We start from the raw sequence: 19495 nt of genomic DNA, 5'->3' as shown, positions 1-19495 counted from the left end.
GTGTTCTATATGTATATGTTCTGTTATCCTCTTTAATGTATTCTACTCTATCAATGGAATAGTTACCCCTCAGATATCATATGCAGCACCCCAGACCCTTGTCGATCGACTGCTGAGCTGGCTTCATCCAATTCCTCCAAACCACTGAATCCATTCCAATTCCAATTCCATTCTCAATATCATTTTCGATAATCATCACATCTAAAACCGACATAACCGACTCCGTTGCCAGGTCGACTTTCTAGAAGGTCGAAATGACTAACGGAACAACGGTCAATTTTCCCTCTGGGTCCCGGAGGACGCTGCTCCGCGCACGCTTTTTGCTCACCTCATTATTTCCCTCCTTTTCCACTCCGAGGAGCTTGACTAAGGATTATTCATGGGATAAATAAATTGGCGATAAGTCCTCAATGCGAGACACTTTCGAGACGCTTGGGTATGAGGTCATTTCGCTTGCGCTATCTAACTACCTACAGTATGTGCTATGCACGGTAGGTACACTGTGCTCCGTACAGAGTCACGGTTTTCCCAATCAGGTCAATCCGAGGAAATGCCGCATTGTGTCGCCGCTGCTTGGATTTCCACCTTGATGACTTCCGATTAGATCTTCATGGTGTAACCGTTGACAGGCATCGAGTTCCTCGGGCTTCTGTCGTCCTGTCATGATGATCCAGATATGACAACCCCGCCTTCTTCCTAGAGACAAATCTTAAGGTCATAAATAATTTATCACATAAATCATCAATTACTGCATAATTCTCTTATGTCCACATGGCAGAGACCAAGAGTTGACTATATATACGGAGTTACCCAGATATCCAACAGAATATATATCCCATCCCCCAGACAACTCCATCAGGTATCATCAGAAAACAAAGTCAAAAAAAGACCATCCCTTGCTCCACCCAAAATTCAAATATTCCAATTTCCACATTTCAAAACTCCCAGTTCCTGAAATCAAAAGGTAAAAAAGGGCACAAAAAACTCAAACGGCCAATCGTCGATCCCAACCACCGGCCAATCCAAATTCGTCAATTTCTTCCTCAGCGGTTGGCATCATGATCCCCTGGAATGGATCCAAAACACCGGCATGCCGATCCCCGGTCTGTAACGGCAGATCTCCAAATGGGAGACTGGGTTCCACACTGCCCAGACTCTCGTCTGAATAGCTGAGAACACTCTGTGCTGACATCTCCTGGTTGGGTGGAATGTCGCTGCTGCTGCTAGCAGACCATGCCTCAGGCGACAGGCCTTGCAGATCACTCTGCGACGTCGGCAAGGGAACCGAGTCCGGCTTCTGGCTATACTCGGCAGTCAAAGATGCAAAGGGACCGCTGTCTTCTCCGCATTCCTTGCCGCCATAGATTCCCGTGAAGATGTTCGAGTATCCACGGTCCATATCGCTCAGGACGAATTCCCAATCCGCCATAGTAATGGCTCCGACGCCGGCATCTGAGGGTGCCGAGCAAGACATGGCTCGAGCGTGGTCATGTCCCAGACCGGAAGAGGCGGGATATACCGGCGAATGGGAAAGGTGGTGGTATTGGTCGGACAACGGCGAAGTAAGGCTGTTTCGGCTGGCTGACCGGATGTGATGGTGCACCACCGAGGGACTGGCGCCTGAAATTGTTGCTCTGCGCGATGTCGACTCTGGTTTTGCCGACTGGCCCGCGGCCATTTGAGCTGGTGTTCTCGAAGACTGCTGGTTCTTAGGAGACTTCGATGGCTTCTGCGACGGGGCCGACATTTCCTGATGTTTAGTCCCGCGTTTGCTGCTATCCAAAGCGATAAAGAGACTGGCCAACACGCTGAATTCCGCGGCAGCCGATGACGACTCGGATTCCAGCTGCTCAGTGACGGCGCTGAGCAATTTCTGGCTCTCCTTCACCAGCTTGCTATCCCGCTTCAAACCAATGTTCTGCCACAAAAGACCAAGGCCGCAGTTCAAAACAAGCTCTCTCCGGTTGATGCTGACAGAAAGGCAAAGTCGTCTCTCGTCGAGTAGCTGCATGATTTGTATGATGTGCTTGCTAGAGTCAGATACGGCGAGAACAGAAGGCGAGCTAATAGTTTCATCGGCAAAACAGACGGCTGGGCGATGGATCAAGGACCGAATAAAGTAGTAGACAAGGGACTAGAAGATTTTGGTTAGTCACCGTAAGAACATGATTGTTCACATGTATACTCACCAGAAGTGGCGACCGGCTACTTGTAACATTTGTGCTGGGCTTATCTTGACTGAATTCGAGCCGAAGGTGAGCGGGCAGGTTCTGAACCCAGTCATCCAGTTGACTTGCAACTGCACGCATCTTCGAAACGCAGACCTCATACCCGGATTCTGAGGGGTACAAGTCTTCCAAGACCTTATTCAAGATCCTCGATGCCGCGAAAAGTGCAATCGCGCTCGACAGTCGGGTGGATTCACCAGGGAGTGTTGGCAAGAAGCCCGTCTCGGTGATATTCTCGTCGTCAACGTCCTCTGGGTATTCAGTAAGGACGTCCTCTTCACGCAGAAGAATCGGCAAGCCCGTCAAAGCGGCGGCGAATCTATAAGCATCAGAACTATGAACAGACCAACAGCCATGTATATAAGAGTGCCATACCTATCAAGAACATATTGAGACCAGAAAACCTTTTTCCGTGCCTCACCCACAAGAGGGTTTGAGAAGTGCTTCTGGCTTTGGTGAAGTCGCAGCTGATGGCACAAGCCAACAGCCAGGCTCCGATAGCGTAATAGACCTTGGTACTCTGCCTTGGTCATACAGTAGATCTGAGCAAGAACAAGACATTGCAAGGTCTGCATGGAAATATTGCTTGAGAGGGTTTCAAGTGTGGAAGACCAGTTCTCCTCAAAGAAGGTGGGGTCCTGGTTTGTCCTCGACTATGGGAGAAAACGTTAGCCTTGGACATTAGATAGATTCAGTCCATTGCGAAACTTACAGTTGACGAGAGAGCAGCAATGCTAAAAATCAAGTTCAGCTGGACCAAGTCATGAGCATTTCCATGCAAAAATTCCGGGTTCGTAAGATATTGTTCGTATGCTTTGAGAATAGTGGGACGATGAACGACCGGGTAAAGAGGCGCCCATTCCTGGAAGAATATGTTGATGAGCTGATCAGACACGAGCCGAGGTGGTGTTTGAATGGGTTGGTTGGCCCGAGCATGAGAAATTGCCGGAGGCGATGCGGTCAGCGCTCGCGTCGACACACTTGACGGCAGTCTTCCCTGGTTCTTAAGTCTGCCTGTGAAAGTATCTGGATAAAAATTATTAGCTTATCAAACTGTTTCTTCCGAGCGTAAACCATCACATACCCGCAAAACCGTTGGTACTAGAAAGCCCGGTAGATTGGGCATCTATTGATTCTGACCGCGAGGCCTGTTGAACCTGAAAAACACCCTCGGCTGTGTCGGTCGAAGTGGGTGACTTGGCTGCCTCCGAGGCTGCTGGCGATCGTGCAGCGGCATTGAGTCTCTGCTGCGCTGGTGGTGAGAATGAGTGTATCCGGGACAGCACATCGATCTTTTCGTCCTTCTCGTCCAACAAACTCTTCAAGTCCTTCACTTCTGTCTCCAGCGCCCGCACACGTTCCTCCAGCGACTCTGTATATCCACGGGGGAATGCTCGACGGCTAAGCTTATCGCTGGTTTTGCACTCGAACCCAACATTGGCGCATTGGGAACAACATGGTCGGACGCCGTCACAGCGGATCTTTTTGCTGCGGCACCGATCGCAGGCTTGGGCAATCCGACTTTGCGAGTTGTTGCCCACCTTGATCACTTTCATAGGAAGAATTCCAGGCATCGTGGGGGAGGTCCTGCGGCGTCGACCGCCACCAGTATCGATCTGTTCGTGTTCACCCCGAATTCGCAACGGGGGTTTCGGTTGCTTTCCCGAACGAGGGTGTACAAGTGTATATCGTGTGAATCGAGATCACCGGCCTTTCAACGAGTAAAGAGCTGGTGAAGTGACAAAAATCCCAAGAATAATTCGTATAACTTCCAGAGAAGTAGGGGGAATGCAAGAAGAAGGACACGGAGGCAAATGGATTATTGGGAGGGAAGTGGGAGAAACGATCGAACCCTGGAGGCCGAGTAGGTAATCATGGCGATTCTTACTTGAAATGACCGGCCAGGGGCGCTGGACAGCGGAACAGCGACCGGGGGGCAGCCGGGATGGGCCAATCAGCGATTGTGATTTACACTTTCCGGTCCACCCGACAGCCGTGGATTCGTTAATTCTGGGGAGGCCTCGGTATTGGTACGGTATGGATACGACCAGCAGGGTGCGGGTGCGAAAATCGGAACAATACGTGCGTACACGGGGTATTGACGGAATACCGAGTCCTGTGACTCCGGGCGATAGATGAGGGAGTCGCAGAGAGAATAACCAGGGGCTCTAACGCTACGAGTCAGACGATGATGCATAAATCAGTCGTGTCCTCCAGTTCACAGCCATGATAGAAACTCTGCCTTGGTGTTGAAAGCGCTGGCTGGGAGTCTGGCACTATCGACTAGTAGGGTAGGTAGTGCTCGCATCCTGAGGATCATTGTGTGTCCATCACTTGCAAAGCAGCAAAAGTGTATTCTCTTTTTAGCCCGTTGGGCTGGGCATGTGGGGCTCGTGAAGATCCTTCAAGTCCATGGGACACAGAACAAATTGCTTCACCTCCACATTTCCGCAGTCCGCACTGCATTTCGGAGATAGCACTGGCAGTGATAACCGAAGGAATTGTTGATACGGGGATGACACCGTTGAACAGATCAGGTTAGGACAGCCATCCCACTTCGCAGAGACTGGCATCTCCGGTGGGAATGGTACTTGCACATGCAAGCATCCACACCCTGTGCACTGTTTGAGTCTGTGATATGGCCGGGATATGAGCCCAAAGTCCATGCCGAGTCTCTCTGGTCGGGCCTCTGCGAAGTCTGATTGGCCATTGACCTCTTCCCCGCCGTTCGCGCATAGCGGGCATGGAGAATCGCGGGGGATCGGAGTCTTGGATGGAGGAGAACAATTCACACACACGAAAATGAAGATAGAACAGGACGGGACAAAACTTGGCCAAGTTGGATTTTGAGTTTTTGATTTCAGTCCTGTTTCATTCGTGATGCTCGAGCAATACGTGTCTCAAAGTGGAGACCGCTGCAAGAGCGATCTTTGTCCGAGAAAAAAGCACCGCGTTGAGCGAGTTTTGGCCGAGATAATGACGGACGGAGTCAACTACCTAGGTAGACAGTGGGCCCGTCCCAACAAGATGAAGATGTGGAAATGTCTTGACTCTTAATTTGGGTTCTGGACCTCCCTGGGACGCTGTATTTGATATGGATCTGAAAACCTGGGGCAATACGGAGTATTACCCACCTGTATGCCAGAGCGGATGGGTTTAGAGTGCGTACGTTGTTTGTGTACTTTCATGCAGGGAATTGCAGTATCGATGCATCCAACTGCAGGAACTGTAATGATTCAGTCCAATCTCTTGCAGTCACATGAGGTGGTAATTTTATCATCCTCGTGGCCGACCAGGATATGTACTGCCAGGCCTTAATATCGGAAGGACATGGGAAACATCCATCCCACACTCTGGTACCTTTCATTACCCCAATCCTCTATAACCATTCTAGGTAGGTGCGAATGAGACCGTTCAAAGGAAGGCGAAAACGTCATCGCCAGACGGGAGCTTTTCTCGTAAAATCCCGGTAGTCGATACGTCCCAATGCCGAGCTTGAATGACGTTGAACCAAAAGACCCGTCCAATAATTTGAGCACATCTCCAAACTTTCTTTGTACCAATCTTGGACGATCAACACCCGGGGTATCTCATCTACTCAATGTATCTAACTGGATCCATGAAGTCTTGCCATCCCCGCTGTGGGGTGGAGACGGGTTGGACTCGGACTTGGTTACATGCTCACCATACGAGCCCTGGTAGCAGCAGCGATCTTAACCACACGGTAATTGCATTATATAGGCCGAGCTTGTTTAAATGAGCTCCAGTTCGCATCATAAATGTGTCATTCGTTGCCATTTTCGTCGGTCACAATCATGAGAAATCTTCTTCGATATTATCGCCTTGTTGGCCGAGATAAGCAGCCACTGTTTCGGTCGCCATCAACTCGTCCCTCTACATGCACCAATCATGATCAGCATCTTCGAAATGCGTTTTCGCATGCTTGCAGCTCAGCGACATGTGTCAATCACTTACCTTCCTCACCAGGTCCTCGATACCCCTCTCTAGCAAATTGGCCTCTAGCTCCCGCAATTTGGTAGCTATCCTAAAGACATCGGGCCGGAAAATTGCGCGCTTCAACTCCTCATCGCGGCTAACTTCTGATACAATCTGCTCTGTCTCACGAAGGGTGGCGAGTTGAGTCTCTAGTCGATCAAGGATAATCATCACAGCGCGAAGTTGAAACACCTCCCACATCGGATCAGCCGCTAAAATGTCCCTGAGACGACTAGAGACTTCAATACCCTCTTCCTTCCAAATAGCTGCAAGTTCTTTTCCTCCATCAGTCGTTTGAAGCACCGTGAAGTCGAGTCCGTCTTCTTCATTAACGCAGGCCCACCAAACGAAGGGACTGTCCCAAGTCGCGCCAGAAGCATTAGCAGCAGTCTTCACTTGGACCCCAGGTGCATCCCTGCAAAACCTTTTTTTGGCTAGCTTCAGGGGATCATCACCAGGAATGTCCAGGTCCAGAAAAGTCTGCTTTGCATCTATTCTCTCCATGTCAAGGAAACCGTATGAAAAGATCATCTCCGATGCCGGCTTCTCATCTCCGTATCTAGAACAAGGTTCAGGCATGAGTTACTGAGCCAAGACCTGTAGAGTCAGCGACTTACGAAATGGTAACCTCCTCATCAGCATGTAGCTTTCTGTCGCCGCGTAATTGAAGCACTGTATTTCCTTCCGAATCCGCATCATATCGTGCCTTCACTGCATCCTCAGAAGCATGGTTGGCCATATCCACGCACGGAACCATCGAATGACCACTTCCAGGTAAGTCCAGCATACGCGACCGATATACAGCATCCACATATCGCCAATCGTCGAACGATAACTTGCCCGTTTCCTCGCCCCACCAGTACTTCTGACACCAAGATATATTATCCGTAGCGTGACGCAGGTGCTCGAATTCCCGCTCGAGGGAAATGCCTTTTGCTTCCACTGCAGATCTGAGCGAAGTCCCGCGCAGTAGTTCCAATTCTTCATCCGTGTAGAATGTCGGTAGGAGAATCGTGGACGGCATAAATTTTATGTATTCGGTCCACGGGTTCGAGACGCCGATTTTATGCCGCTCGGTCGCAAAGTCTGGACTGGAGTATGTGATTTGCATGATTAGGAAGATCAATATTGCACCTCTAGCTGTCTGCATATATCAGTTCAAGGGGCTTGAATGGAATACAATTTCATTCTTTAAACTAGGGATATGGAAACATACTCTACCGAAATCGCCAGCAGCCTCCAACACCTCCCGTAGATAACCATCAGCCTTGGCATAATTATGCACCGTCTCGAGCGACAAGACCAGATCAGAAGGCATTTTGAGAAGTATTTCTGGATTCGACTCGCTTTCGTTGATTTTTGCCTCGGTCGCTACTATTGCACATCCCTTGTCGGTCCCATCTTCTGCTTGTAGTCGCCCGAACGCGACACCAGCCAAGGAAATACCATTGAGTTTTGCCCAGGCTGGGAGAGTTTCCACGGGGAGGTATTCGCGTTTCATATCGGATCGTACTCTGAAGACGTGCCGATATGATAGATTTCCTGATACTGCGTAGATTTGATGATAATGAATGCTCACGAGAAGCCGGAGAGCTGTCATGTCAATGCCGTTATCGATAAGAAACCAAGCCCTAAGCCCTATACCCATATCCCAATCCAGAGTCTAGACACTCGATTGCAGCATCGAGACGTCATACGAGACCATCTCAGCGTCCTTGGTTGGAATATGGTTTCCAAGCTACTGAGGGGTTATTACACCCCAGCCATAGCTTAAAGTGACAATTGCACTTGATATATAGACTAGAAGCTCCTCGGGTACCTACACATTCTAGTTGAAACAATACTATCAAAAAGACATTCGATATGCCGAGCAATACACGTCTTCCACCTCAGACTCCCAAGCTTCACAGTATCCTCGTTCCACGGCTTCCGCGGGTTAGCCTTCTCCCAATACGGTCCATCCTACAACCGGCTGTTTATACCACACCTAACAGTGTTCGCGCCCGTTTTAGCGGCTCCTCACCCAGCCAGTGGAAAGGATCGAACGAGCAGGGCCATGCGGTAAATAGAGCAAAAGGAGGTGATACCACGGATCCAACGACAGAAGCGTCCTACGCGGGTATGAAGAATCGGGAGGAATCAGAGGGCATCGCAGACAATACTAAGTCTGAAGCCGAAACGGAGAGAGGAGGGCTCAAGCATCAAAGGAAAGCAAAGGAAGAGCATCCCAATGCCCCGGAGCCAATAATTGGAATGAACGATGAAAGAGGCCAGGTGAGTTGACCGGCTGGCTTCCCAGGGCTTCATGTTGTGTGAAGCCCCTGAAACTAACTTGTTTACAGAAAGGCAAATGATTTCTGCTTTTGCTGGGAGAGATATCCTGAACTTTTGGGTTTTTGTGATTCTTAATGCAAGGTTAAATCTTTCTATACAATCGGGTAATCGCCATGAAAATTGCATCGTCGCAGTGATTTGATTCATTACCAAGAAATTCATTCCACATCGACTGTACATAATCATGATCAAACTACCGGCCAGGCTTGAATGAAAGCACCTGGAAGAAGAAAGAATGTGTTAGTAAACATATAAATGCATGGAACTGATAGGACCGGCACATACGTCGTATTTTCCTACTTGGACGATTTCATCCTCGGAGACTCGGGTTCCTCCCACGCCTTCAATGTAATTGATAGGCACGTCTCCCATAACCTTATGGGCAACTTCGCCCACAGTGGTGTTCCTATTTGATGTCAGATGATGCTGTATGAGCAGCTATTGGGATCGTTTGCACTCACCTCTTGACCAGGACGCAATCTCGGAATACGGCACTGCCGGCCCCAGAGGAGAATGTGCTGATATTTCGGACTGGGAAAACAGGCACGAGTCCCAGGAGCTCTGCGGCTCGAGAGAGACACTGTACAACACCAGTTGAGCCAAAGCGATAAAGGACCATATCCTTCAGGTTTTCAACACGACTAAATCAACGTCAGTAAAATGATTCGTATCTTGTGTGATCCCGAAACAACTTACGTCTTTAATTTTTCATCCATTTCCTTCAAGTCACCACCATCAGGCTCTCCCATCTCAATGAGGTCTTCTCTCGTATCTACAAATTCACTACCTTCTGTGTATTTGATGTAGCCTTGCTTTGCAAGTCTCCGAAGGAAAACTTCCGATATCGCAGAGCAGAGTACTATGGATTTCGGGTCCTGCATTTTAGCGATCTTGCTGACATTCTAAATTCTTGTTAGTCCTGTTACAGCAATAAGTCAAGAAACGCACCTTGTCTGCATCAGGATGGTCGATCTTATTCAATGCGAAAACCGTCGGGAACTTCTCGTCAATGAATGTTTTGACGACTAGCTCGACGGTTTCATCTGACCATTCCTCAAGTGGCTCCTTCATTGATAATCGATCTAAACAACGTGCGACAGTTTGCGTTGTGCTTCCGTAACCCGAAAATTGATTCTGTAGAGTATCCACGGCAGTCGACTCTAGCTTCGAGGTCAATATACCTAAATAACAAAGGGGTCTCAGGGCGCCATCGACTAACTTGTTGCACAGTGTCGTCTCTTGATAGAGCCCCTATAGGATAATCAGCACCGACCCTCCGTATTTATCTGTATTATATACGTACCATTTTTGCATCAAGTTTCCAAGCACCCATCGCACAATCTCGGATCGCAGCCATTCGATATCCTGCGAGGGGTCGTATCCTCGCGTTGTCTTCCCTGCAAGTCCCCAAATATCTCAGTATAATTATCCCACCTGCGACGCAGAGAACAGTACTGACCTTCGGCATCTGTAGTTCCGCTAACATCAACCACATGGATTAAAGCATCCGCATGACGCAGGTCATCCAAGAACTTATTTCCCAAGCCTCGTCCTTGGTGTGCGCCTGGTACCAGACCTGCAACATCCAGAAGCTCAATGGGAACAGAGCGTCGCCCGTCCGTACAACCTCCGTAGTTTGGTTTGCATTTGTCCGAGACATTGAATCGCTGGCATGCGCATTCTATTTGTAGATATCCGATGGCGCGCTGAGGATCGATAGTAGTGAATCTATAGGTGCCGAATTAGGTTTCATTCGAGAGGGATATTTCCGGTGAAATAAAAGAATTGGAGGCTCGTCGACTTACGGGAAGTTTCCTGCGCATCAAACGGTGACCATTAATGAAATTCCAATGTATTAAATTCGCATATACAAGTACTTAAACATACCAACTTTGGAAGAAGCATCTGTCAAACTATTGAGTGTGGTCGACTTTCCACTGGATGGCTACATGCCCCTCAAATCAATCAGCGGCGTATCTTCACTGAGAAACCAAGGAGACAGACCTTTCCAACCAGCCCAACCAATGGATCCTTGGGCATTTTCAAATATGAATATAATTCTAAATGCGAATAACAAGATAACGAAAGAACAAAAGTCTAATCTCTTCACAGCGCATACAAGACGAGTGACAAAAAAACCCTTATCGCTGTCGGCGGGGAAAATGGCCATTTTCTGCCGACTTATATTGGAAGGCGGTATCGAAATATAAGGAGGCGCTGTTTTTGGACGCGAAGTCTTCAACTCTTCGAACAGTGCTCATTGTTGCCCAGGGGATTCTGGCTATCATTCTAGTCATACGGACATTGCTATATAGTGAAGGGCCTGCAGGGTCAATTGTACTATACACAATGACCGAATGTCATTACTGGAGAGAACAGCACCGGACCATAACAATCAGATAGGCTTCAATTGAGCCTTATTGGGATCGAATACTGAAAGCCATCATAAAATAGTGAAATTCCCCGGTTGCCGTTTGTCTCTCGGAAGATGCCTGAGACAAGAGGACTCTAGGAACTTGGAATATTTCATTGTTCCACGAATAATAAGGATGCGACCTGACCTGATACAAGCTTACAGAATACATGATTTAGAATTCCAGAAAGCCGGATATGATGGCCAAGTACGCTGGGAAGATTCTATGGAACAATCTCAATCCTGCGATATGACATGGTTCTGCCGGCCACCTACTGGATTGGTTTTGCCTCCATCCCCGCTATTTTCACCGAACAAATACTTGATGCGAGGCGAAGCAAAGCTTGGATAACAAGTCAACATGTCGTCATGTCAAAAGCTAACGTCACTAGCCATGGATGTCTCCCAAACTGGCTCATGGGTTTGATCTCGATAGATATAAAAGCTTAAATTCGCTCTCAAACTGTTCGTGTCTAAATTTGATTCTCATACCTACACAGGAATCAAACTGAAATCCTTTCTGCTACATCGATCTCAATCAAATCCTTTATTCAAAATGTCGGACCAAACATTCCACACCACTGCCCAGGATCTCCGGAAGCCGGAATCCCACATTGCCAAAGTGCAAGGTGGTAAAACCCCCAAGGACTCTGATGTCTCAATGTTGAAGGTAAGTCCAGTAGTTCGATCTTTGCTTCGACATTAAACTAAGAATCTATTCGCAGTCTGTCATCGATCAGAACACAGACAAGTCCAAAGAAATTGAAGAACACAAGTCCAACCTTCCATTGCCCGAACAACCACCAACAGCTAGCGACTGGCAGTCTGCAGACCAGAGAAATGTCAACGTAGGTTCAGGACGCGTGGAAGCCCCTCTTTCTGGTGATGGAGATACCGCCCTGAGAGAGCCTGCGACAGCAAGCAGCAGCGTGCGCCAGTCTGGCGAGGAGCTGCACAAGAACACGGCTCCCTTGAGCAACGTTGGACGACAAGGGAAAGATAACCTGGATGGGCTTCCCAAAGATGCCCTGGCCCGGTAATATAATTATTCTGGTGGATGTTAAATGTAACTATAGATTTACTATTACGAGAAAATGGATGCCCTAATAGTATTTTCTTAATCTTCTCGACAATGACTATCATACGTTGTAAGATGTAGTTAAAACACTTATTGAATAAATTTGCGTCGAACATATTCATACAGACTGTCCCTTTAGCTCAATTGGAGAATTTACTAGAAAGCATCACCAGCCTGCTATAGTCACTATGTTTGAGATTCTTGATGAGTTACAATTTGCAATCGATTTAGACTTGTATACTGTCACGTGATGCTTCTCGTCCCCCCTTTCCAGTCCGAAGTTCTGATATCACTTCAACTTCGCGGGGCATAAGCTCACACGCCCGCAGCAATGATGTTTCAAGCAGAAAATTGACAGGTTAGACTTGATAATGCTTGTTACGACTTGAATTTGGTTTCGTCAATCACTTAGGCCCTGCAAAGGAGTTCGCGCGCCCAGTTTGTTTGCGGTCGTGACGTCAATCCGACTTCTGCCCAGTTCTCGAAAAGTCGACACGTCGACACCTCATAGCTGGTTTTTGCAACCCCGGGATTTGGTTTCGTCCTCATGGGCAATAATTGGAAAAAATAATGCTTAAACTGGCTCCATACTTGGAAGTTGATCATGTGGGGAAGAAAGCAAGATAAAATTGGGGATCGTCCTTGGGCATTGAAGGTCTGGATGTCTAGAACCTTAGGGTTCAGGTTTCTGTCGACACAGTATCTCCACCGACCGCGATCGCACTCTTTGATACGTCACTGGAAGTGTCTCGATGACTCTGGTGTGTTTCTATTGACGTACTTTGATGTCGCCAACGGTGAATTGGCTGGCGTGCGTCGTCAGAATGACATCACAAGATCCATGGGATATCAATCAAGACGACAGGGTCATCGATTATGTACAAGAGTCGAGGCTATATAGCTCTGCCATCGCACTTGACTTTGTTAACCATTGACTACTCTTCTATATCTTCACAACAATTCAATTTGAGGCATACTTTTGAAACTTCACACGCTCAAAACAAAACTTGCATTTTACGCATCATCAACCATCATCATGGATCTCCAAGGAAAGCCAATTAACCCGGGCCCCAGAAGCACCAAGGTACGGTCTATCGACTTTCACAAATTGCCAGCTTGAAATGTGAAACTGACAATTTACTCGTACAGGTCACCAATGACCCTGCTGCCAACAACCCCATTACCGAAGCCTCTGGGCCAGTGACCAACGACTCTCTCGCCGCCGAGTCTGCCACGAAAGGTGGTGCTTTCTCCCAAAACCGTGGCGCAGAGCCTCTCGGTGTTTCTGGTGGCCAGTCTACATTTAAAACCACAGACACTTCCGCGGCCACCAAGCTCCCATCTGCCCCAGTTGGCTCTGCTCGCGAAGACTTGAACAGACAGGATAAATACCCTGAGGCCCTGGGTGGCCAGGGAGACTACCCCGGTGCCCATCTTTCCCAGTCTGGCTACGTTGGCGGGCCCACCGCAGCCAAACAGGAATTGAGACAGGAGCACGAATACTCCGCCTCGCAGAAGCCCTCGCAGCCCTCCCAGGCCACTGGCAGTGGCTATGGTCGTGGTGACGAATTCCCCAATGACCCCAAGTACAATGCCAGCTTCAACTCGGACATTGGCAGCCGGAACGACCCTGGACGCGGTGCTGAGAACAAGTTCTCGAGCACCAACTATGAACGCGGACTTGATGCAGGTCAAGGTCCGAGACAGAAGGGTGTCGACAACCAGCAGCCATACGAGGCGCTGCAGCGAGACCAGAGGGCATAAATGAGTTACGAGTTTGGAATGGTTTAATGACAGCATATTAGCGATTCATGCGGTGTTGTTGTCCAGGAAAAGCAGGGCTATGATCCATGGACATGCCTTGTTTTATTTCACATACCTCTTGTAATATAGATAACGAATTGATTCTATCAAAATCTCAAGAAGTGCTCTCGTAGAGTTCAAGACAACTACAAAATAATATCGCCTCCATCCAATTCCAACCCTAAACCGCACTATCCTATGCCTTTTCCAAATCACCTTTTCTTCCCCTTCCATATCCACCAAAACCTTCACTCTCCAAGCCATCATTCACAACCCATCTCCCCCAAACAAGTTCCACATTCTTAACCACCCCAAGTACCAGAATCGCCAACCACATCATCGCTAGCAGAATCATGACAGACGCTGGGGGTCTCTCAATACTATGTCTCCCAACTACATTGACAGCCAAGGCGCAATCGATATCGTCATCTCCAGATAATGCTAACAAAGGCGTAGGCGAAATGACATCGCAACCCTTTGGTTTTGTCCCATTCTGGATGGAAGTATCATTTAAACCGTGGGACCAGCAAGTGACGCGATGATCCTGTCGATGGACTGGGAAATCCGATGACTCATTCTGGTATTGGTGGTGGGGAGTTGGAGGGGGGCATCCTAGGGGGCCTTTATGGGGGCAGGGGATGTTGTCTTTACACGGTTGGAATGGTTGGTCCTGATTATCATAATCATGGTTGATGTTGTCTTGCTTTTCACCGAGTATAGGGAGGTTTTTCTAAGCCAAGCGTCAGTATGAGATAGATATACCCTAGGAAAGACGGACCCTGTGACATTGATCTCGAAGATGATCCGGTAAAGGCAAATAAACAAATATCCATCCAGGTTTAATTTCATTTGTCGGGATAGCTGTTAATCTCCAATCACTAGGATAAGATAGTCGATGGATTGGAAAAGCAAAGATGGTTTGAAGATATAAAAGAAGAACAAAGGCACACGCATGTCGAGGGCGAATTGACGCCATTAAGAATACATCCACAACGAGGTGTGTTCTCATAATTAGTAAGAGGGGAATGAAGAAATAAATTATTATTTAAACTTGAGGAATCGTTCCTTTTTCTAGAGCCAAGTCTGCAGAGTATCGGGCTACTGTTGTCTGTTCTGTTACACAAAGACTTGCAGTGCGTAACCCGTGATAGTCGGTTTGCAGCAGATCTCGCAGGAGACAAAGAAACCTCGAGTTCAATGGGTTGGAATTGGAATGGTTTGGATTGATATTCATACCTTGTTTATTGACATGTGAATGTATCAGCTTCTCCATTGCACGCAGAGGGGATCTACATTGATTCTTCACTCGGAATATCTTCGAATCTTCACATGGATATGTACAAACGGATAGCTGCAGGGCGCAATGTAACATTAAAGGTCATTGGCATACGAAATGTTGTGCCACTTTAAATGGATAGAAAAAAGTAAAAAAGTCCATGCTGTCTATATATGCCTATCTCTATGTTTTGAATCGCTGATGCAAGTCTATAAATATTACTGTATCTCCATCTAAAATGCCCACTGCTTCAGCCAGTTCGTCATCAATCCCTGCGAAACAGGCCCGAGGGAATTCATCGTTGCGCTCGCTTCCTTTGTCTTCGTCACTTCGATTGGCGACGACAAAGACCCCTCTCCCTCCAATCCGCGGTAGAAATCGAGCAGCTTCAGCGCTGGCTTTGCGGCAATTTCCTCAGCGGATGGGTTCTCGATGCGCTCCAGCTCTCCGACCCATTCGGAGAGTTCAACCCGTTCGACAGGGTAGACTTCCTCAATGGATGGAAGAAGCGATTCCCAAGACGTGCTGGACGGGTTGATAAGATGGAAGACAGCACAGCGAGTGTCGACTTGGGTGGTGCGACGGGTATTGACAATCTCTACCATGATCTTGGCAAGTGTATCCTGTTAATTGTGTTAGAATATAAGAAAGGCATCCTGCATAGTAAGATTGAGTTAGAACTTACAACTGGAACCCAGTCGACTAGCATTGATCCTAGCGCACCCGGGACCTTTCCGAGGGTCTTGGACGTCGCAACAATGGTGGGCAGCCATTCTTGCCGACTCCAAATACCCTTCTCTGTAGTTGGTCCAGCAATTTGTCCGACACGGAAGACGGTTGTTGGCACACCAGCACGTCGAGAGGCCTCTAAGCACAGACGCTCGGCAATGTGCTTAGATTCTCCATAACCTTGGGGTAGAACAACTTCGCAGTTTTCCAGTGGGGCTTCAGGAACTGCTGGTCCATGAGTTGGTTTCCATGATCCAATGGTTGACACAGAGGATACAAAATGGATGTGAGCGTGGTGAGTGCTCTGAAGACTGAAGTCAACAAAGCGTCGGACGCCCCGGATGTGAACATCCTCGAAGGAATCAACGGAAATGTTGAAGTCCACCCTCCAGGCATTGTGGATGATGGTATCGACAGAACGGGCCATCTCGGCATACTTGTCACTGTCGAGTCCGAACTTCTCATCACCAAAGGCTACCTGAAGGAATTCAACCTCTGCTTCGGCTTCAGGACCGAAAGGCAGTCCCTTTTCCTGGAAGCTCTTGGCCTGTCTGTCTCGGGCTTCCGATCTGTTCAAACAGTACACCTTGCTGACGCTTGGGTCATTCAGAAGGGTGCTGAGAATATAGTTTCCAAGTGATCCCGTTGAGCCAGTCAGGATGATGGTGTGTTTATCATCCTTGTTGTGCCCATCCAACACCTGCTCGGGAAGATCAGCGGTGTACTTCTCCAAGAGAGCGTCAATCTTCTCGGAGCGAGAAAGCTTGTTTTCTACGGTTCCGCAAATGATACCATAGAGAGCTTGAGACAACTGCTCCACGTTTGGATTGGCATAGATCTTTTGTGCCGTGATGGTGTCATTGCCCTGGGTTCGTGACTGGATGGCGCGTTGAAGCATCTTGCTAAGTTGCATGGTCTGTAGAGAGTCAAGACCTGCAGCATAGAAGTCGGTCTGGTCCGAGATTTTAGAGTCCAGCAGGTTGGAAACAGTGTTCCGGACGAAATCCTTCACAATGGGTAGATTGGCATCCTCGGGCAGTTCGTAGCTCGCTTCATCGTTGCTTGAATCGGCATAGATCGAATCGATTTCCTCTTCGTAGTCTTTGATGACATGTCTTCGCTGTGTGCTTCCCTTAGGCGTGGTTTTGAAAGGCTTGTTCCGAGACGCCACTCCAATTTTGTTTTTCATGATTCGCGCGTGGCCTGGACCAGCTCGGTTTGCCTGTTGCACTGCTGGCCAAATCTGATGAATCAAGTCACTGACAGGCTTTCCTTCGTTCCATTTACACCAGCTGGGTTCAACGAGAAGGGCAGACTGAAACCTGGCCTGTCCAACAACGACGGCTCGCGATACCAACGGGTGTCCCTCGATGATCTTCTCCATAGTGATCGGGTTGAACTTTTCTCCGTTGCTGAGTACAATCACATCGTCAAGACGTCCATAGTATTTCCAAAGATTGGGTCGAGTAGGGTGTTTCGTAAAGAGATCTTTTGTATGATATTCCTTGCAATCCGGGAAAGTGTGGAAGATGCCATGAATATCTCGGTTTTCGCCTCTAGGGATGACCAGTTCGTAGAAACCTTCTCCCACTGGCTGCATACTGATTCCATAGGATGGAATCCACTCAAAATATTGCCAGTCTTCCTTCTTCTCTGGAAGCATCGAAGCGATCAGTCCAGCCTCGCTGCTTCCAAGGAAAGTAACAACTCTGCTTCTCTCGTTTATCAGCTGACCTGCGTCAGGTGAAAGAGGAGCACCTGCGAAGTATATATACTTCAAGCGAGAGAGAGACTCCAAGGAAGCGCTTGACTTGCACATATCCTCTAGGATAGATGGAGGGAAGACTGCGGCTGTTGGCTTAGCCGCGTTCAGCATGTTTGCCGAAAGCTCGGCCGACATGGGTTTATCTGGAGAGAGTACGAATGGAATACCGTGGAAAACAGACCATACAATCAAAGCGAATCCCATGAGGTGAAAGAATGGAGTAGTGGCGAAGATAAGGTCGTCCGATCCAAGGATTTGGGGCGTACCAATGGCCCTTCCAGCAGGAAGTGGGAGGTGTCCGTCATTCTCGAACGCACCCAAAAAGCCATGAGTGAGATAAACAGGTTTGGGCATTCCTAAATGAAGATGAAGGGTTAGAATCACCTTCTTATTTATCCCTGATGATTGCCGCAGGTTATTACATACCGGTTGTACCAGAACTGTGTATAATGAAGGCCGTGTCATTTTCAACTTCTTCAAACGACTTGGGAAACGGATAGAATGCAGTGTGGTTTTCTAGCATTTCCGTCAATGATGGAATTTCAAAGGCATCTAGATCAGGGCGAAGGTCCTTGATCTCGAGCGCTCTTTGTTTCCGTTCTGCACTGTAGGCCAGTTTCGAGCATTTCGTAGCATCGAGGAGATGGAGGTGCGCTTCGTCTGAATTGCGGGTAGAAGAAAGTAACGGCTGCATTTTGGTTGTTGATTAGTATTCCTGCCGTTGCACAATAATGTCAAGCCAGCACTCACCTTATATCCTGTTTTGTTACAGGCCATCACAACCACGAGATAGCGTATATCATTCATGCCGATATACGTCAACGTCTCGTTGGAAGAGCTGCGTCCGATCGACTTCTCAATCCACCAGGACATATAGCTCACGGCATGCGCAAGGTCTCGGAATGTGATGTCGAAGAAGCCATCCGATACATCAGAGCCCTTGCACATGGCGCACATCTTTCTGCCCGGATCCTGCTGTGCCAGGTCATCAATGACCCGTGCCATGAGCCTCTTCCCGACATCTCTGGGATTCTCTACTGCCATGGGGAAGAAATGCAAGATTGGTATGATTGGTATATGATTGAGTATAAAGGCAATTTCGCTGAGAGAGTAGGGAGTAAAGAATAAAATAAGATTGGAACTGGATATATAGAAAAGGTTCCACGGATTGCCTACCAAGCTTGCAGTCTTTATACTTCTGCAACCATGGACCTTGCTCCGTCGAGATCGCCACGAAGGAACATATTCTTACCGTTCACAGTACCGATTGTCCGAGGATATGTAGTATATAGGGCTAATGTGGCCCTCCCAGCGCACTGGTGTGGCCATACCATGAGGAAGGATCCAATAGCACGACTATTTGCAACACCAGAAGTGGAGTTTGCGTCACTTTGGCGGGATAATTCTTCTCACGAAGCACAGTCATCGTGGAATTTGGGCTGATAAGGGAACTCGAGAACCCGATCAACCGATCCTGGATGGATCCTAGTCGATTCTATGCAGGGGATTTTTATCAGCGTGGATACGAAAAGAACAAGCTAGAGCTCAGAAAAGAAGGAACCAAGGATAGTTTCTGGCTCGAGTACGTGGTCCTAAGCAGTCAAGCGTTGCTAGCTGGCGATCCTGCGAGTAGTTCTGCCATTTTCAGGCCTTGTTCGGCAAACCGATGGGGTCCATTGCGGTTTCTTGTGCCGACTGTCTTCTGCATAGAGAGGAAAATCCCAGGAAAGCATAATAATAGTGGCCGAAGCCGGGAGACCAAGTGGAGATCTGCTTTCAACGCTGGTCTGCAAAAATTGGCTCTTTCTTCGAGGTGTTGGTGGGCCTGAGCATAACAACAACCGGAGACCAAGGCAGGGCAGGTCAGGTGACA

The 19495-nt window shown here is 48.2% G+C and overlaps 8 protein-coding genes across 8 annotated transcripts; 3 read left to right on the top strand and 5 right to left on the bottom strand.

The window, feature by feature from the left end:
* Positions 1–985: 985 nt before the first annotated feature.
* facB (C6 transcription factor FacB/Cat8) lies at positions 986–3802 on the bottom strand (the record flags this gene model as incomplete). Its single annotated transcript, XM_040828084.1, has 5 exons — positions 986–2134; positions 2190–2547; positions 2604–2881; positions 2941–3254; positions 3313–3802. 5 exons carry the CDS (start codon positions 3800–3802, stop codon positions 986–988), a joined length of 2589 nt encoding a protein of 862 aa, XP_040688812.1.
* A 380-nt stretch (positions 3803–4182) lies between these two features.
* On the bottom strand, positions 4183–4548 carry ASPWEDRAFT_171964 (uncharacterized protein; the record flags this gene model as incomplete). Its single annotated transcript, XM_040830868.1, has 2 exons — positions 4183–4396; positions 4451–4548. The coding sequence occupies 2 exons, from the start codon at positions 4546–4548 to the stop codon at positions 4183–4185; spliced, it is 312 nt and encodes a 103-aa protein (XP_040688811.1).
* A 1493-nt stretch (positions 4549–6041) lies between these two features.
* ASPWEDRAFT_27807 (SET domain-containing protein) lies at positions 6042–7725 on the bottom strand (the record flags this gene model as incomplete). Its single annotated transcript, XM_040833047.1, has 4 exons — positions 6042–6122; positions 6204–6783; positions 6842–7368; positions 7441–7725. The coding sequence occupies 4 exons, from the start codon at positions 7723–7725 to the stop codon at positions 6042–6044; spliced, it is 1473 nt and encodes a 490-aa protein (XP_040688810.1).
* Positions 7726–8087: 362 nt separating this feature from the next.
* On the top strand, positions 8088–8578 carry ASPWEDRAFT_27806 (uncharacterized protein; the record flags this gene model as incomplete). Its single annotated transcript, XM_040833046.1, has 2 exons — positions 8088–8498; positions 8567–8578. The coding sequence occupies 2 exons, from the start codon at positions 8088–8090 to the stop codon at positions 8576–8578; spliced, it is 423 nt and encodes a 140-aa protein (XP_040688809.1).
* Positions 8579–8751: 173 nt separating this feature from the next.
* On the bottom strand, positions 8752–10598 carry ASPWEDRAFT_171961 (Ygr210 GTPase family protein; the record flags this gene model as incomplete). Its single annotated transcript, XM_040830867.1, has 11 exons — positions 8752–8778; positions 8844–8964; positions 9020–9199; positions 9255–9460; positions 9507–9718; positions 9778–9809; positions 9862–9955; positions 10018–10286; positions 10364–10373; positions 10446–10503; positions 10563–10598. The coding sequence occupies 11 exons, from the start codon at positions 10596–10598 to the stop codon at positions 8752–8754; spliced, it is 1245 nt and encodes a 414-aa protein (XP_040688808.1).
* Positions 10599–11425: 827 nt separating this feature from the next.
* ASPWEDRAFT_493029 (uncharacterized protein) lies at positions 11426–12117 on the top strand. The gene is made up of 2 exons (XM_040837258.1): positions 11426–11641; positions 11697–12117. The coding sequence occupies exons 1-2, from the start codon at positions 11528–11530 to the stop codon at positions 12009–12011; spliced, it is 429 nt and encodes a 142-aa protein (XP_040688807.1). The 5' UTR covers positions 11426–11527; the 3' UTR covers positions 12012–12117.
* A 968-nt stretch (positions 12118–13085) lies between these two features.
* On the top strand, positions 13086–13813 carry ASPWEDRAFT_27803 (uncharacterized protein; the record flags this gene model as incomplete). Its single annotated transcript, XM_040833045.1, has 2 exons — positions 13086–13133; positions 13199–13813. The coding sequence occupies 2 exons, from the start codon at positions 13086–13088 to the stop codon at positions 13811–13813; spliced, it is 663 nt and encodes a 220-aa protein (XP_040688806.1).
* Positions 13814–15361: 1548 nt separating this feature from the next.
* Positions 15362–18666, bottom strand: ASPWEDRAFT_111879 (putative NRPS-like enzyme; the record flags this gene model as incomplete). Its single annotated transcript, XM_040828278.1, has 4 exons — positions 15362–15751; positions 15814–17978; positions 18049–18310; positions 18373–18666. 4 exons carry the CDS (start codon positions 18664–18666, stop codon positions 15362–15364), a joined length of 3111 nt encoding a protein of 1036 aa, XP_040688805.1.
* Positions 18667–19495: the final 829 nt, after the last annotated feature.

The sequence above is a fragment of the Aspergillus wentii genome (assembly GCF_001890725.1).
Source record: "Aspergillus wentii DTO 134E9 unplaced genomic scaffold ASPWEscaffold_4, whole genome shotgun sequence".
Lineage (NCBI taxonomy): Eukaryota > Fungi > Ascomycota > Eurotiomycetes > Eurotiales > Aspergillaceae > Aspergillus > Aspergillus wentii.
This window is presented reverse-complemented; position numbering and strand designations above follow the sequence as displayed.

Excerpts from the sequence above, each read along its gene's own strand:
- ASPWEDRAFT_493029 (XM_040837258.1), top strand. The coding sequence starts at position 11,528 with ATGTCGGACCAAACATTCCACACCACTGCCCAGGATCTCCGGAAGCCG. Across the intron at positions 11,642-11,696 it reads CTGATGTCTCAATGTTGAAG|TCTGTCATCGATCAGAACAC; the intron begins GTAAGTCCAGTA and ends ATCTATTCGCAG.